Source organism: Nothobranchius furzeri, chromosome 5 (assembly GCF_043380555.1).
Source record: "Nothobranchius furzeri strain GRZ-AD chromosome 5, NfurGRZ-RIMD1, whole genome shotgun sequence".
Taxonomy (NCBI): domain Eukaryota; kingdom Metazoa; phylum Chordata; class Actinopteri; order Cyprinodontiformes; family Nothobranchiidae; genus Nothobranchius; species Nothobranchius furzeri.
In genome coordinates, this window is record NC_091745.1 from 79518145 (window position 1) to 79531902 (window position 13758).

The 13758-nt window shown below is 45.4% G+C and overlaps 1 protein-coding gene across 2 annotated transcripts; it reads left to right on the plus strand.

Annotated features, from left to right (window-relative positions):
• The first annotated feature begins 7366 nt into the window (after positions 1–7366).
• Positions 7367–13667, plus strand: ecm1b (extracellular matrix protein 1b). Of its 2 annotated transcripts, none has more exons than XM_015950641.3 (12): positions 7367–7584; positions 7881–7931; positions 8289–8357; positions 8447–8494; positions 9763–9819; positions 9907–9927; positions 10010–10278; positions 10808–11013; positions 12457–12745; positions 12818–13017; positions 13097–13181; positions 13259–13667. In XM_015950641.3, exons 1-12 carry the CDS (start codon positions 7515–7517, stop codon positions 13436–13438), a joined length of 1545 nt encoding a protein of 514 aa, XP_015806127.3. In that variant the 5' UTR covers positions 7367–7514; the 3' UTR covers positions 13439–13667. The 2 variants fall into 2 exon arrangements, with proteins under 2 accessions (XP_015806127.3, XP_054597388.2); XM_054741413.2 differs by having other exon boundaries at positions 13109–13181.
• Positions 13668–13758: the final 91 nt, after the last annotated feature.

Below are 13758 nucleotides of genomic sequence, written 5' to 3' on the forward strand. Positions count from 1 at the left end.
TTATTTGAGTGAAATGTTGGTGCTGTCTGAGAGCAGCACACACAGGTCTACTTGTGTTTTTCTCAGGATGCGCTGTTGAGATTTTGTAGTTGCTGAGTGTCAAAGATTCAAAGAAGCAGGAAGCAACGGCAACTGAAACAAAAAAATCACGATTAACGTGTAACTTAAGGTTTTTTGTTGTAGATCTGAGTTTAGGCTTGTTTCTTTAAAGGTGTGGTTCACCGAAAAAACCTTTTTATTGATCATTTCTTATTCTAACGGGTCACTCTGGGTTTCACATGCAGGCTGAACATGAAGATAGTCTCCTACACCTATCTCCTGCATTAGCTTCTGATAGAAAACAGACGGTGAAACTCTAGGATTAGAAAATCCTGACAGATCTACGTCACCCTGTCACTAACATTCATGGACTCACCCGTCTGGACTCACGACGGGGAAGGCTGTTGTTGGTTTAGCGTCCAGGAAACAGCAGAGAACGTCTCAGCTAGTAGAAGCTAACTGTTAGCATTAGCAACTCCACCACACAGCAGAACTCCTCCTGGCTTGTGTTACTTGTGGGAAATACAACATCAAAGTTTCAGAGCAACCAGAGTCAGTCGTGGAGTCATGTTGCTGTTGGCCAATCAGAGGAGAGATGTCCGAATATCAGGAAGTAAGACTCCAGATCCTGTCGTCTGAAGCTCAGGATCTGATGTGGCTCACTTCTAGTTCCTGAAACAGGGGCATCTGAGCCCCCCCGTGAAACTTGCAAGGCATTTATTCCTACCTGCACTGTATGCAAATGTATGAAATGAGTGTCCCACACCTTTAAATAACAGAAACTTTAAAAAAAAAACTTTTTTAAAGGTTTCTAAGACAACCTGTCACAGAAAATGAACTATTTTTCTAAAGTTGCAAACCACGCTGGCTAAATACCACACGACATAGGGGGGGGGGGGGGCTAAAACAACACGTGCGCTTTACTCGTTAAAAACAAGAAATACCAGTAACAGATGTTGACCCCGTTTCACAGCAAAAACATCATTACATAATCCACTTCTCTGCTGTCACTTTATTTTCATTCCACATCCAGAGCGCGGCTCAGGCCCGTCCTGGTGAGGCCGGCTTCGTGTTGTTTTCTGCTGCATTTCTACGCCCAGCCGCCTTGCTTCCTTAGATGTGTCGGTTCCAGCCAGCCTGCCTCTTTGTGTCTGTAGAGAAGCGTTTCTGCTCAGGCTGATGTCACAGCCTAAAAATCATTTCTTCACGTCTCTCTGCAGGTTTTTGTTGCTTCGAATGACATTATTTTAAATGTAGAAGTCCTATTCTCAGCTGTAGAGACCTCTTTTTGATGTGTGCTAACGTTTTCACCCGCAGAGGGAACTTTTGTTTTCTCGCTGAGGTTTCAGCATTAATGTGTGGACGTACTGCATGGACGTAATTTTCACTTTAGAAGTGGGGGGGACACGGGGGGGGGGGGGTATCTTTACAGTATGTTTTAATGGGAAACAGGCTTCAACACAAACGGTTGTTTTCTGCTTGGTCCTAGAGCTCAACCAGTGTCAATTTAATATAAAGTAATATTGTTTTTGGATGGTAAAAAGCGCAGGGGTCAAAACTTGACTTTGGAAAAAGTGGGGGGACATGTCCCCCCTGTCCCCCCCCCCCCACAAAATTACGTCCATGACGTACTGGAACCAGTTTAGTGATCGTGTAAACCTTCAAATAAACTGCAGAGGCTGTGACATCAAACAGATGTTGGTGTTGTCATTCATCTGGAAAAATCATTAAACGGTTTTTGATAAGAGGACAAATAAGAGAAATGACTGGAAAAAACTTCTGTAAACTCAACAAAAATCCACTAATGAGTCATCGGTGTGAAGGGATGATTTCATTTAATAAAGAAACAATCTGTCAGTGAAAATGCAGCTGCAGCAGTTGACACATAGGAAGTGTTAGTCATTGTGGGTAAACTTGGAAGTGGTTAGGAAAGTTTTCATCAGGTTGTCAAACTCAACTGTTGCTAGTCAAGTTCAGAGGAAACAAACACGAAAACTCAGGCTGAAGTTTTACCGTCTCCATGCAAGAAGCATCCGAGGTTTAAACCTAACATCCTACTTCTCGTCCCGTAAAGATGACGACCACGTCGGCGCTTTTGTGTTGCCGTGTGAACACATTAGACAATAAACGAGGAATTTTCCGCCTGACAACAAAAGTCTTATTTGAAGTGGCTTTTGGTTTCACGCCTCAGTTTGTTTCATGTCAAGTAAACAATTTTTGCAGTTTCAGTGGAAGACAAGACGACCACACTCTACTTTTATTTCACATTCGTCTGAACATCTAAACTCCGCTGAGGGGGAGTTTAACCGACAACCCATATCAGGCATGTTAAAACCTCTCAAAGCAAACAAATAAAAGGTTTGAGCTCATCTGGAGGTTTTCTGGACTTTTCAACTGCAGATGTGATGGGAAAGCATCTCAGGATCCTCCCAATGTTCCCTTTAAGTGTGAGCGGCACCACAGCTGATATGTGAAAAGGGAGGATTTTCCTCGGATGACCCGTTTTATCGTGAAAGAAGATGCGCAGAAGTCACGCTGACCCACAGCTAAACTCAGAAAGGAATGTTAGGAAATAAATAATGAAAAGTGTTTATCCTCACTTCGGTTTTCTAAATCAGAAAGTAAACACAAAACGATGGTGAAACCGTTTCCTGTTACTGGTCTCAAACGGGGGTTTGTTTGTATAACAGAATAATCTGGTGAAATTCCACAACGCTACACTCATCGGGTAGTGAAAACGTGGGTTTTCAACAGAAACAAGGCTTTTGTAAATGAGTACGCTTTATTTTTGTAGCACATTTTCAGACAAAAATCCTTCCGGCCACAAACAGAAAAGACAACAATTAAAGAGGAAATACATAAAAAACATATTTTAAGAGTGGCGGCTCGAAGTGCAGAAAGAACTGTTTCTTAAATGAGATAAAAACAAATCATAATCCAGTATAATCTGAATTTTATTTTAAAAAACCACGTCTGTCACACGGGTCGCCCACTCCGGTCCTCGAGGGCCACCATCCTACAGCTGCTTCTTTGCTCCTGCACACCTGATTGAAATGAAGGAGTAATTAACAGAGTTAATCAGTGCAGTTGATCTGTTATCTGTTAAGGAGAGGATTAACCGTTCAGGTGTGGTAGAGCAGGAAACAGAAAACTAGCAGGATGGTAGCCCTCGAGAACCGGAGTTGGCGACACCTGGATCAATCTCAAGGTGTCGTAAAAAAGAGAGTTTCTAGTTTGGGGAAGTCAGAGCTTCATAATAATAATTATTATTATTATTATTATTATAACAGATTGAATTAATATAGCACTTTTCTAGGCATTCAAAGTGATTTCCATTATTCACACACTCACACAGCTGGTGATGGTAAGCTACCATGTAGCCACAGCCACCCTGGGACAATCTGACAGAGGCGAGGCTGCCACTTTGCGCCATCACCAGGCAAGTTGGGTGAAGTGTCTTGCCCAAGGACACAACAGCAGAGTACCCCCGGTGGGAGCTGAGTTTGGTCCCGCTATCCTCTGATAACACAGCGACCCGCTCTACCTAGAAGCCTAGGGTGTTTCTCAGTGTCAAGGCGCCTGGTCTTGCGAGGCCAGATGCCTTGCTTACGAGGACACGGTCCTTCCTTGGTCAAAGAAAACGGTTAAATGGAACAGACTTGCATCACATGACCGCGGCTTCCACGGTGGTCACGTAACGTCACGTGACACGGGAGATAACGTTATATTTTATACGTATTTGTTTCAATATAAATATATAACGAGCTCTTACTTTTTAAATTGTGTATATGTTTATTAAATTAAATATATAAGTGAGTTTACTACCCGCTAGCCACCGAAGCTGCAACTAACCAACCATAGATAACTTATTTAGAGGGCGACGGTGGCACGGGAGTTAAGTGCTTGCCCCGTAATCAGAAGGTTGCAGGTTCGAGCCCCGCTCAGTCTGTCGCTGCCGTTGTGTCCTTGGGCAAGACACTTAACCCACGTTGCCTGCTGGTGGTGGTCGGAGGGACCGGTGGCGCCAGTGCTCGGCAGCCTCGCCTCTGTCAGTGCGCCCCAGGGCAGCTGTGGCTACATTGTAGTTCATCCCCACCAGTGTGTGAATGGATGAATGACTGATTGTGTTGTAAAGCGCCTTGGGGGGTTCCAGGACTCTAGAAGGCGCTATATCAAATACACTCCATTTACCATTTATTTGGATCTAAAAAAACATTTTTAAATGAGCTGACTCACGTTTAAACTTGAAATTTGTCCCCAAAGTAGCTGCAGGCTTCTGATCCGCCGTCCTTTTGAAAATACTGCGGTGTATTCTGGGTAACTTTTGACCAAGGCTAGGCTACAAGACACCTCCCGTGTATCCTCGCTCAGCTAGCTAAACGGCTAACAAACAGAGAAAAGACGACTCGGTGGAACATGAACATTGGAACACGTCTGGGCGGCTCCCGATGACTTATCTCCTAGGCAACCGGGGCGGGGCCAAGACATCAAGGCAAGGTTCCTTGGCATTGAGAAACACCCCTAGTAGGGGTGGGCAATATAAACGATATAAGGTAGAAACGATATAAAATTGGGCAATGATAGAGTTTTTGGCTATATCGCAATACCGCGATATTGCGATAACACATGACGTCACTAAAGGTGCTTTTATAGGACACACCATGCCGGCATATCGGTGTAATATTACAGCAATGGTATGTCTATAAACTCGGCATGGCGTTGCGCGAATATTGCGGCATTCGTTCCACCTCGCTTGGTATTAATATTGCCACATCAGCCCCTCTCCTCTGATGGCTAAACACGTTGCAGCCCCGCTAATCCCATTGGAGCGATGGTGGGAGACACCACCCCCCCCCCACACACACCCCCGCAAAAGAGGGTGGTCGCGTTAGTCACGTGTACTGCGCGCCGAGTGCCGGCCGGAAGGAAAGCCAGCTGGACGGACGCGGAGGCCATGGAGCTTTTGGCCGTGCGAGCGGACGAACAGATTAGTCGCCTTTTTACGGGGACGGTGAGAGACAGCCAGCTGGTCGACACAGTGGTGAAAACACCGGCTGAGCGGGGCGTCAAGCGGGACAAAAAGCAGGTCACATCAAAGCTAAAGGTCCAGAAAAAGGAATTTCATCAGTCTGACATGTCTTCCGTCTGACGCTGAATGCGCGACCCTGTACGTCACATGCGGGGGGGCCGCCCAGCGACCTCCCTATATCCCGTCTTGGTTGGAGAGGTGCCTGATGGCAGTTTATTCCAGCTTCAGCTTTGCTACTATAAATGCCAAAACCCTCCCCAGGGTGCCGCGGCAAATCCCGTTTTAAAAAAGCTCTGGTCCTGTAAAAACAGCTTAAGATGTGCACCCTGCTGACAGTGACTGCAAGCATGGAGTGGGCGGAGGAGGAGGCCTGTATGCCTCAAGTGGCATATATTTGCCACATGAGGATATTTAAAAGCACGTCATTTTGACATATATAAACAGAGGGAAAAATATGTCGCAATATATATCGTTACCGCACATGCTTCAGATTATATCGCAATATAGATTTGAGGCCCTATCGCCCAGCCCTAACCCCTAGGCAGATTTTGCTCTGCATGTCGGTCTGACACACTCCAATGGAACCTCAGTTGCCCTGACCTGTGTTGTTTCTAGCCAATCAGAGCGCTTTATCCGTTTGGTAGGCGGGATGATGCAGACACAGCGAAACTACTAAGACGGCGACGAGTCATTTCAAATGGCTTTGCCATCAACTTTGGAAGTTTTAGACTTGGGCTTTTTTGAGTCGGGAGCAGATAGAGGTTTCTGACTATGGGTCGTGACCAGACTATCCATCCACATAGGACGGCTTGCCAGGCTACGCTCGGGTGGTCCACAGCCAAGTGTGAGCCCATGGTTCTCATCTGGAAAATGGTGGTAAGGAGTGTCTTTGTGCCAAGAAGAGGAGTTTAAATAACCTGATTTTTTCCTGAGTGATGGTGCGACAGGCTGCTTCAACACAACTGATTTTAATCAGATGATTGACAGGCTTCTGCTGAGCTTGATTAGCTGCTGCACAGGTGAATTAAGTGTATCGGAGTAAGGAAACAAAACATTGGAAGCCTAAGTCGTGCCCATATACTTCGGGACCACGAGTCCCCAGATATAAACGTGACATGGATTTCACGTAAGATGTCCGCAAATCTTAAAGGCACATCTTGATGCCAAGAAAGCACTTATTTTTTAACGAGTGCAGAAGTTATTTTAGCTTTTGTGTGAAAAGACGTATCGGTCTACAAATGCGTCTCGCCATATTGACGTCATCGAACCAGACATGGAGAAGAAAACGGCTGTTAGTTTAGCGGGCTTTGAATCTTTTTTCCAAGACGACAGAAGGAGCATTGAACACAGCAGTGGCGTGTCCAGATCTTTTAAAATGGGGTGGCCCAAGTGAGGCACAACTTTGTGCATGGGTGGCACCAATGGTTATGCTTTTCTTGTTTTACCTCCAAGCCTTTTGTGGACAATGAAAAGCCTATTTAAAGGTAAATTAGTGTGGTGGCACCTGGGGTGGCCAATCAGATTCCAAGGGTGGCATGTGCCACCCCAGGCCACTCCCTGGACACGCCCCTGGAACACAGAGACAGTCAAAGCAAAGACATCTGACCATGTGGTAAGTAAGTGAGATTCTGTGGTGACATCATACATGTTGTCTGACTTGTAGTCATATTATTTACGTGTTTTTATAAGCTAACGAGTCTCAAAGTCATGACAGACGTAGTCGAAACTCTCATAGTTTCTTTTCATTTTAAACTGAAGAACAACAGGTGGGACTCAGGGTGTACGGCAAAGCGGATTAGAAAACAGATTTTATTTAATTTCACTTGCATTTACTATTTTCTTTGTTCCGGGGACCCGTGAGCCTACAGGAAGGGGGCTCCCTAAGCCCGCCCTCGGGGAAGGGAGTTGCCTACCCCTTATCTAGAGCATGTAGCTGAATTGCTGTGAATTTACACTCAACATTCGAAACACATAAAGACAATGTGGTCTTTGTAGATAATTTTCTTACAAAGGTCCCCTCTCTAACAGAGCCTGCCCTGCCCCCTCCCCCTAAGTCTAGATCCGCCACTGCCAGGTGGACTTTAGTTTATTGTGTTCATTCATGGGACATTTATTGTTTAGAAATTATGAACTAAGCCATAAACATGTGATGTATGGTTTAAAATAGAGTCTAGATCCTGGAACGAGGTGCTGGAGACCTGCTGCAGCTTTTCCGTCTGACTGAATCCAGGACTTAGACGGATCCAACACTTCCTTCCTTCCCCCTATTCTCCGCCTCTCAGATTTCCCACCAGAGCTGTTAGTGTTTATCAGCCGAGCCCTCACACAGCCGCAGCTTCTTCCGGACCGGACCGAGCCCCTCTCTGGCCCACTGAACGTCTCTCCAGGCGGCTTCTCCTCTCCTCTGACCTGATAACTGAACCAGGAGGACGGGTTCGGGTCTGACATGGGTCCCTTTGGAGCTGCAGTCTGCGCCACGGCGCTGCTCTTGGTGTCCCGGAGCTCAGCGTGCACAGGTCGGTCCGGTTCCCGGTGGTTCTTCTGGGTCCTGTTGGCCTCACGGCTTGTTGGATCCACACCGTTGGATTAAAGCTAAATTTAGTTTGCATGTAAAGTTCTGTCTTTTGGGTAAAGTTGAGTTTGCTTTTGTTACTTTATTTATTTACTTAAGGCAGATTTTGAAAGCATCAAATGGGGTTTTAAGTATTTTTAGATGCACATTTGAAACAAATCAGCTGCAAAACAATTTTAAACACCTGAACAGTAAAAATGTCTTTGTTGTAACTCCTCCATCTGATTCTTCACCTTCCAGATGTGCACAGCTGTTTGCAGCGCGAGGTGCCCGTGGACGCAATCATGCAAGGTGTGTTTGTGCATTAGATGAGGGTTTTAGCTCTCACTTTGAAGAAAAACTGAGATGTTTCTATTAGAATCTCATTTTTTAAGTTTTGTTTTGTCAAATAAAACTAGATGCCTTGTAATAAATGATGTGAACCATTAGATTCAGCCACATGTCACCCCAAGTTAAGTTTAAAGCCTTTGAGAAAAACAAAAACTATTTTTATGGCGTGATTAAAATGGTGTCTCTCTGTGCCGTGTTTATGTTTATGTTTATGTATTTAGCAGACGCTTTTGTCCAAAGCGACTTACGAGTGATAATCGGCGTGTTGCCCTTGTTTAGTTTTAGAGCCGCTTAAGAAACTCTGATTGTGTCTTTCAGTGAGGCAGCAGCCAGATGCAGGCATGCTGCAGGAAGAAGTAGATCTGGAAGAACTCCTGAACCTCGAAGGTACTTTTGGTTTTCTTACTTTCTATTCGTCACATTTGTTGCGTCCTCCCTGAAAAATAACGACATTCAGCCTTTTTCTCTTTTCTCAGACTTTCCTCCCATTGAGCAGAAAAGGGAGGATCCACCAAGGCCCAGAGGTATCTATCTATCTATCTGTCATCTATCTATCTATCTATCTATCTATCTATCTATCTATCTATCTATCTATCTGTCTGTCTGTCTGTCTGTCTGTCTGTCTGTCTGCTAATCCATCCATCCAACCATCTGTCCGTCCATCCATCCATCCATCCATCCACCCATTCATCCACCCATCCATCCATCCACCCATCCATCCACCCATCCATCCATCCATCCTTCCACCCATCCATCCATCCATCCACCCATCCATCCACCCATCCATCCATCCATCCATCCATCCACCCATCCATCCATCCATCCATCCATCCGTCATCCACCCATCCATCCACCCACCCATCCATCCATTCATCCATCCGTCCATCCTTCCATCATTCATCCACCCACCCATCCATCCATCCATCATCCACCCACCCATCCATCCATCCATCATCCACCCATCCATCCACCCACCCATCCATCCATCCATCATCCACCCATCCATCCACCCACCCACCCATCCATCCATCCATCCATCCATCATTCATCCATCCGTCCATCCTTCCATCATTCATCCATCCATCCACCCACCCATCCATCCATCCATCATCCACCCATCCATCCATCCATCCATCCATCCATCCATCATTCATCCATCCGTCCATCCTTCCATCATTCATCCACCCATCCATCCATCCATCCACCCATCCATCCATCCATCCATCCACCCATCCATCCATCCATCCATCCATCATCCACCCATCCATCCACCCACCCATCCATCCATCCATCCATCCACCCATCCATCCATCCATCCATCCATCCATCCATCCATCCATCCATCCGTCATCCACCCATCCATCCACCCACCCATCCATCCATCCATCCATCCATCCATCCATCCATTCATCCATCCGTCCATCCTTCCATCATTCATCCACCCATCCATCCACCCATCCATCCATCCATCCATCCATCCATTCATCCATCCGTCCATCCTTCCATCATTCATCCACCCATCCATCCACCCATCCATCCATCCATCCATCCATTCATCCATCCGTCCTTCCTTCCATCATTCATCCACCCATCCATCCACCCATCCATCCATCCATCCACCCATCCATCCATCCATCCATCCATCCATCCACCCATCCATCCATCCATCCATCCATCCATCCATCCATCCGTCATCCACCCATCCATCCACCCACCCATCCATCCATTCATCCATCCGTCCATCCTTCCATCATTCATCCATCCATTTATTTAAATTTCAATGCTTTTACAGGGTTTAATCCCGTTGAGTTTCCAACACAAAGGATTGTTTTTCCTCCAATAGACAGAGGTAATCTATTGATAATTCCTCTTTGATTTAATGAATTTCTCATTAAGCTCGGCATTAAATCTGTTTTTATTTTTCCTTTTCCACCAGGCTTCTTGACACCAAGAGGACGTATGTATCCTTCCTGCCCTCTTATTTTATAAAACTCATCCAACACGCCGCTCACTTCAAAAAACCCGTCTTCTTCTCAAAGGTCGACCCAGTATCAGGCTCAGGGGATTTCCGCAGCGCTATCCGGTTCAGTTCCCTCTTGGCCGGCCGACGCCTGACAATATCCAAGCCATCTGTCTCCATGGAGACCATCGTCCCCGCTACCCATCCTCTTACTTTCCTCCGTCTGGTTTCAGCAAGCAGAAGCGACAGGCTGACGCTGTCAACAACGCCGAGTTCTGGTTCAGCACTTGCTGCCGTGGAAACCAGACGTGGGGCGAAGACGGGACCCTGTGTTGCGCCACACAGGCTGTAAGTCTGTTCACGGCAACTCTTTAGTTGCAGATTCAGCAGTTTTTGTTAAACGACCTCTTATATCCTTTATTTTGTCATTGTTATTCAGCAGATTCTTCCTTTTTGGTTGTGAAATGTTGATTTTCAGTCACGCTCTGCACAACTAGGCCACACGATGAAACTTCGTAACGTTTTCTAAAAACAAAAACCCTGAAAAAACTGTCTCTTATGGGGGTGAAGGGGACCAGCATGTTCTCTTAAATGATTCTGAATTTTAAAACGGTTTGGAAACGTTCTTCACATTGCAGAGTGAACGATTCCAAACAAAGTTGAAGGCCTTGGGGCGTTTTCAGCAGATAAGCCCAGCCAGACAAAACAGATGAGCTCTGGTATGCAGGAAAGCAAACAGAAAAACAAGCAGCTGTGCAGATCCAATGAGATCATAAAGCCAATGTTACAGTAAATATAGTAAAACCTTGAATATGTACTCATTTCCATGCATCACAGCAGTATATATATATATATAATTATAAATATATTTGTGCAGTGGGAGAAGTCGGTTGATTTGTTCTGCAAGGAGGATTCATCAGTGAAGGATCGCCTTGATGAATGCTGCAGAGTGAAGGACAACAAACGAATGAACTGTTTCAACAAGGACGCCCCAAACCCGAGCTACCAGCCAACAGAGGAGCATCCGGTGCAGCCGCTCAGCTCTGAGGTCACCTTCGACTTTGAGCCCGACTCTTGCCTGAGGTTTGCAGAAATGATGAATGCTATCAAGCACTGCACAGATCTCACATGGGATTAATATTCTGCCTTTAATCGGGAGCATATTTTTGGGGATTAGAGCAAATGAATTGTTGTTCTCTCTGGAGTTGGAGCTACTTCCCTCTGCACACTCAAAACTTGCTCACAAGGCTTTTTCCCTGTGCTCTTGGATTTGAAGCGAGATGGTCCTGCCAAAAGTTCCCCAGCCAATAGGAAGTGAGATATGATGCTGACCAGTGAGCAGTCTTCCTTTGGGTGCACTCGTTTTATCAACAGCTGGTATTACGGCGGTGTGAGACGCACAGCGTTTTCCCGTTGGAGTCTTCAAACAATGGGCGCTCCCAGAAGAAGACTGTGACAAGCTCATTGGTCAGCATCATATCTGCTTCTTATTGGCTCAGGGACTTTTGACAAGATCATGAAAATTCAATGAGAGCAGTTTTCAGGAGCACAGAGAAAAAGTGTGAGTGCAGAGGGAAGGAGCTCAAACTCCAGATTTGGACATTTTTTAAATCATCACTTAAAGTTTTCTGCTTCTCCCTCCTACTGGTTAAAAGTGGAATTACAACTGTCGTAAACAACCCTGCTGCAAGCTAATGCTAACACAAGCCAACTAATACTAAATAAGCCATGAAGAAAAAGATCTACACTTTTGGACCAAAAGAAAAAAAGATAACTTACACCTCCAGTAGCAACAAAGCCAGGTCACCATCAGTCCAGGATTTCTTTGCCTCCTTTAGCTTCCTCAAACTAGCACAGGTCTCGTCGATGTTCACTCTGGTTTCAGCTTGTTGCTTCACCTCCAAACACATTATTCTCTTACTTTTACTTCCAGGCTGCACCATGATGCCAACAGAAAAAGCAAAATTCTGCTTTTCCTTGCACTTTTTATGAAAGGTTGGCGAACTGAAAAAGCCAACTGCTAGCCTTAATGTTAGCTGCTGGCACAGTAAACAACTGCTGCCATAAAGCAGAGAGCTCCACCAGTGTGGCTAACCGAACCACAAATCTGTTTAGTGCCGTTTCTGGTCAGCAGAGGCTGCCGAGTGCTGTCCACTATGACAGGAACAGAGTTGCTTTAGAGAGCTCTTTCACTGAGAAACAGTGGCGTGTCCAGATCTTTTAAAATGGGGTGGCCCAGGTGAGGCACAACTTTGTGCATGGGTGGCACCAATGGTTATGCTTTTTTGTTTTTAACCCCCAAGACAATGAAAAGCCTATTTAAAGATAAATTAGTGTGTTGGCACTTGGGGTGGCCAATCAGATTCCAAGGGTGGCATGTGCTACCCCAGGCCACTCCCTGGGCACGCCCCTGCTGAGAAACCATCTTTTACTTAGTATTTTTAAACAGATTGCTCACACAACCACGTGAGTTTAGATTATTCAGAAGTATAATTTGGATTTCATCCCATTTCTCTTGCATTTCAGGAATCTGGTGGCTCCAACAATTCCTCGGACAAATAGAGGATTACAAGGGATGAATCCCTCTGCTCCCCTGAATGCCAACATCAACTTCCCTCTGGGTCGACCCACAGCAGACAACATCCTGTCTCTGTGTGAAAACCAGAAGCTTCGACCTCTTTACACCACCAAGTGTCTGCCGCGCTCGGGCTACAAACTTCTGGCTCGTCAGGTCAAGACCGTCAACCGTTTGGAAAAAGGATTCAAACGTTGCTGCAAACAGAAGACAGAGAGGCTCAGCTGTGCCGAGCAGAAGGTGAAACACGAATAAGCTCAACTTTCTGCTTGTCTGGATGGTTTTTCATGTCTTTTGCTTTTATTTTTGAAGTGGCGTGAAGAGTTAAACAAGTTCTGCTCGTCTAAGAGCGGAGATCCGGTGGACTTCCAGTGTTGTTCCGGGAAAAAGGCCGGTGATCGGTACAGCTGTTTCCAGTCAGCTTCTCCAGACTCACACTACACTCTGATTTCTGCCCCGGAGGAAAACGTACTCACCAAACTGTGTGGTACTCGGCATCTCATGAAGGCGAGGTGAGGTTTGTTCTGATCTCCAAGTCTCTGCACCGACTTCAGTCAATTCACAGGTAATAAAATATACCATCGTTTCAAGTCTCCCTGTTAGGTTTAAGAACAAAATATTGAAGCAATGCTGCCCCCTGGCTGAAGAAGACAAGAACAACTGCTTGGTGCAAAAGGTGAGAAGGATGTAACCATTAAAACCAATAATCAGAAATTTAGTTTTAATCCCTTTTCTGACCACGTTTTAATCCAGATTAACGAAACATCCCAGAACTTGTGCTCATCAGCCAACGCTCCAGAGTTCCGCCTCTGCTGCTCGATGCCGTCGCAGGAGGAGATTTCAGGTTGTCTCTCCAAAATGATCGTGGACATCATGTCCAGAGCGACCCATTCCAAGGGTCAGAAGAAGAAGAAAATTTGCCCCATCCCTTAAACCAGGCACAGGGTCATTTCAGCCTTTGCCAGTGGAAATGAATGATAAAAAGGGTTTTTACCTTTGAAATGCAGTTTTTTATTGTAATCTTGTCTGTTGTTGCACCACTGTCTTCTTTATACTACTGCTTTTTACGTATTATTAATGCAATTAGTTCAAAATTTGCCAAATCTTTTTTATTATTATTGATTTGTATCTGAAATTATTTTAATAAAAACTTTAAAAATGACTGTTTTGTGTTTGTTTTTCCCCCTGGCTCCTTGCCTGACAGGCTTCTCATGCTGTAATAAGATAATATTTAATTGCAAGTGAGTAAGCTG